At 36.1% G+C, this 3,159-nt stretch overlaps 1 protein-coding gene across 1 annotated transcript; it reads right to left on the bottom strand.

The window, feature by feature from the left end:
- Positions 1-2,103: 2,103 nt before the first annotated feature.
- LOC102733930 (iron-sulfur cluster assembly 1 homolog, mitochondrial) lies at positions 2,104-2,743 on the bottom strand. The gene has a single exon (XM_081806501.1). The coding sequence runs from the start codon at positions 2,647-2,649 to the stop codon at positions 2,260-2,262; it is 390 nt and encodes a 129-aa protein (XP_081662627.1). The 5' UTR covers positions 2,650-2,743; the 3' UTR covers positions 2,104-2,259.
- Between the last annotated feature and the right edge of the window lie 416 nt (positions 2,744-3,159).

Genomic DNA, 3,159 nt, shown 5'->3' with positions numbered 1-3,159 from the left:
CCCCCCATTGGGTATTCTTTCTTGCTTTGTTGAAATTAATTGACTATGTAATTGTGGGTTCATTTCTGGATTTTGTATTCTGTTCTATTGATCTCTGTGTCTGTTTTTGTGCCAGTACCGTATTGTTTTGATCCCTGCAGCTTTGTGGGTATAACTTGAAGTCTGGAGTTGTGATGCCTCCAGCTTTGCTTTTGTTTTACAAGATTGCTTTGGCTGTTAAGGTTTTTTCATGGTTACTTACCATGAAAATTCTGATTGTTCTAGTTCTGTGAAAGAAGCTGTTGGTATTTTGCTAGGGACTGCATTAAATATGTAGATTGCTTTGGGTAGTATAGACATTTTAACAATATTTGTTCTTCCAATCTGTGAGAATAGATTGTCTTTCCATTTCTTTGTGTTCTTTCCACTTTCTTTCATCACTTGTTTCACAGTTTTCAGTGTATAGGTCTTTCATCTCATTGGTTAAGTTTATTCTTAGGTATCTTACTGTTTTTGGTGCAATTGTAAATGAGATTGATTCCTTAATTTCTCTTTGTATTGCTTCATTATTGGTGTAGAGAAATGCAACTGATTTCTGTGCATTGATTTTTTATCCTGCAAGACTTTGCTGACTTCCTTTATAGCAGTTTTTTGGTGGAGTCTTACATATTTTCTGTATATACTATCATGTCATCTGCAACTGGTGGAAGTTTTACTTATTCCTTGCCAATTTGGATGCCTTTTTTTTTTTTCTTTTTGTTGTCTGATTGGTGTGGGTACGACTTCCAGTCCTATTTTGTATAAAAGTAGTGACAGTGGACATCCCTGGCTTATTCCTAACCATAGAGGAAAAGCTCTCAGTTTTCCTCTACTAAGGGTGATATTAGCTGTGGGTTTTTCATTGACAGCCTTCATTATGTTGGCTAATTTAAACCTACTTTGTTGAGGTTTTTATCATGAATGGATGTTGTACTTTGTCAAATGCTTTTTCTCTATTGAAATGTTCACATGGTTCTTATCCTTTATCCTATTGATGTGATGTATCACGTTGATTGATTTGCAAATATTGAACCACCCTTGCCACCCAGGAATAAATTGCTCTTGGTGGTGGTGAATGATTTTTTTTTTTTAAATGTATGGGTGGATTTGGTTTGCTAGTATTATTGAGGATTTTTGTATCTGTGTTCATCAGGGAAAGTGGCTTGTAGTACTCTTTGTTAGTGGTGTCTTTATCTGGTTTTGGTATCAGGGTAATGCTGGCCTCATAGAATGAATTTGGAAGTTTCCCTTCCTTTTTATTTTTTGAAATAGATTGAGAGGAATGAGTATTACCTCTTCTTTAAATGTTTGGTAGTATTTGCCTGTGAAGTCATTTGGCCCTGGGCTTTTGTTTGTTGGCAGTTTTTTGATTACTGATTCAATTTCTTTGCTGGTTATTGGTCTGTTCAAGTTTTCTATTTCTTTCTGCCTCATTTGTGTTAGTTTATGTTTCTAGGAATTTATCCATTTCTTCTAGGTTGTCCAGTTTGTTGGCATATTATTTTTTATAATATTCTCTTATGATTATTTGTATTTCTGTAATGTTGGTTATTATTTCTCCTCTCTCATTTGTGATTTCATTTATTTGGGTCCTTTCTCTTTTCTTTGGATAAGTCTGGCTAGAGATTTGTCAATTTTATTGATTCTTTGAAAGAACCAGCCCTTTGATTTCATCGATATGTTCTATTGCTTTTTTAGTTTCTATATCATTTATTTCTGCTCTAATCTTTATTTCCTTCCTTCTGCCTTCCTTAGGCTTCATTTATTGTTCTTTTTCTAGCTCCTTTAGGTGTAAGCTTAGGTTATTTATTTGAGATTTTTCTTGCTTTTTGAAGTAGGCCTGTATTACTATATACATCCCACTTAAAAATGTTTTTGCTGCATCCCAAAGATTTTGAACTGTTGTATGTTCGTTTCATTTGTTTCCATGTACTTTTTTATGTCTTCTTTGATTTCCTGGTTGACCCACTTAATGTTTAGTAGCATGTTGTTTAAGCTCCATGCATCTGTGTTCTTTCTAGATCTTTTCTTGTTGTTGGCCTCTAGTTTAATAGAATTGTGGTCAGAAAAGATGTGTGGTATGATTTTAATCTTTTTTTTTTTTCACTTTCAAAATGCATCATTTTATTTTCCTCATAAGGCAGTCATACATTATAAACTTTAAGCACGTGACAGTCACATGATTTCTTCAGTAAGCCCTAGGACTTCCATGAGTTTTCCTGGAGCTTACAGCCAGAGTAGTCAAATATTAAAGCTTTCTCCACAGCCACACGTTCCTTTGATGTTTGGGTTATTGAAAACAAACTCACTGGATAATTTATCTTCAACATAGTCCATTTCTGTTCCTAAAAGTGTTAGCTGTGCTTTCTTTTCGATGAACACTCTGACTCCATCTTGAACAACTTCTTCATCAGAATCTCCTTTTGTCTTTGTATATTCTAGAGTATAAGAAAGGCCATTACAACCCCTGGTTCGGACACCAACTTTCAGACCTACGTGTTCGGGCTTATCTTTAAGAAGCTGTTTTATCTTGTTTACTGCTGAAGGTGTCAGGGTGAGGGCAGCCCGGGTGGGCTGCAGCTTCCTCTTGCTCACAGCCCGGACAGTGGCCCGGACTAAAGAAGCGGACATCCTCACCGTCCCGGAGCCCCGGTGCCTCGGGCTGGAGCTCGGCCACCTCAGCCACTCTCCATGGACACGGCGGCCGAATTTGATTTTAATCTTTTTATATTTGTTGAGGCTTGTTTTGTGGGCCAATATGTAGTCTTGGAGAATGTTCCATGTGAACTTGAAAAGAATGTGTATTCTTCTGTTTTAGGATAGCGTGTTCTGAATATATTTGTTAAATCCATCTGGTCCAATGTGTCATTCAAAGCCATTATTATTTATTTTCTGCTTTGATGATCTGTCCATTGATGTGTGGTGTTAAATTCCCCTACTATACTATTACTGTATTATTTTCAGTTAGTTACTTTATGTTTGCTACTTTTATATATTTGGGTGCTCCCATGCTGGGTGCATAAATATTTTCAATTAGTTATATCTTCTTGTTGTCCCCTTTATTATTATATAATGTCCTTCTTTGTCTCTTGTTGCAATCTTTGTTTAAAGTGTAGTTTGGAGGCACCTGGCTGGCTAAGT

This window comes from Leptonychotes weddellii, chromosome 16, assembly GCF_054177405.1.
Source record: "Leptonychotes weddellii isolate Sample4059 chromosome 16, ASM5417740v2, whole genome shotgun sequence".
NCBI classification, from domain to species: domain Eukaryota; kingdom Metazoa; phylum Chordata; class Mammalia; order Carnivora; family Phocidae; genus Leptonychotes; species Leptonychotes weddellii.
This window is presented reverse-complemented; position numbering and strand designations above follow the sequence as displayed.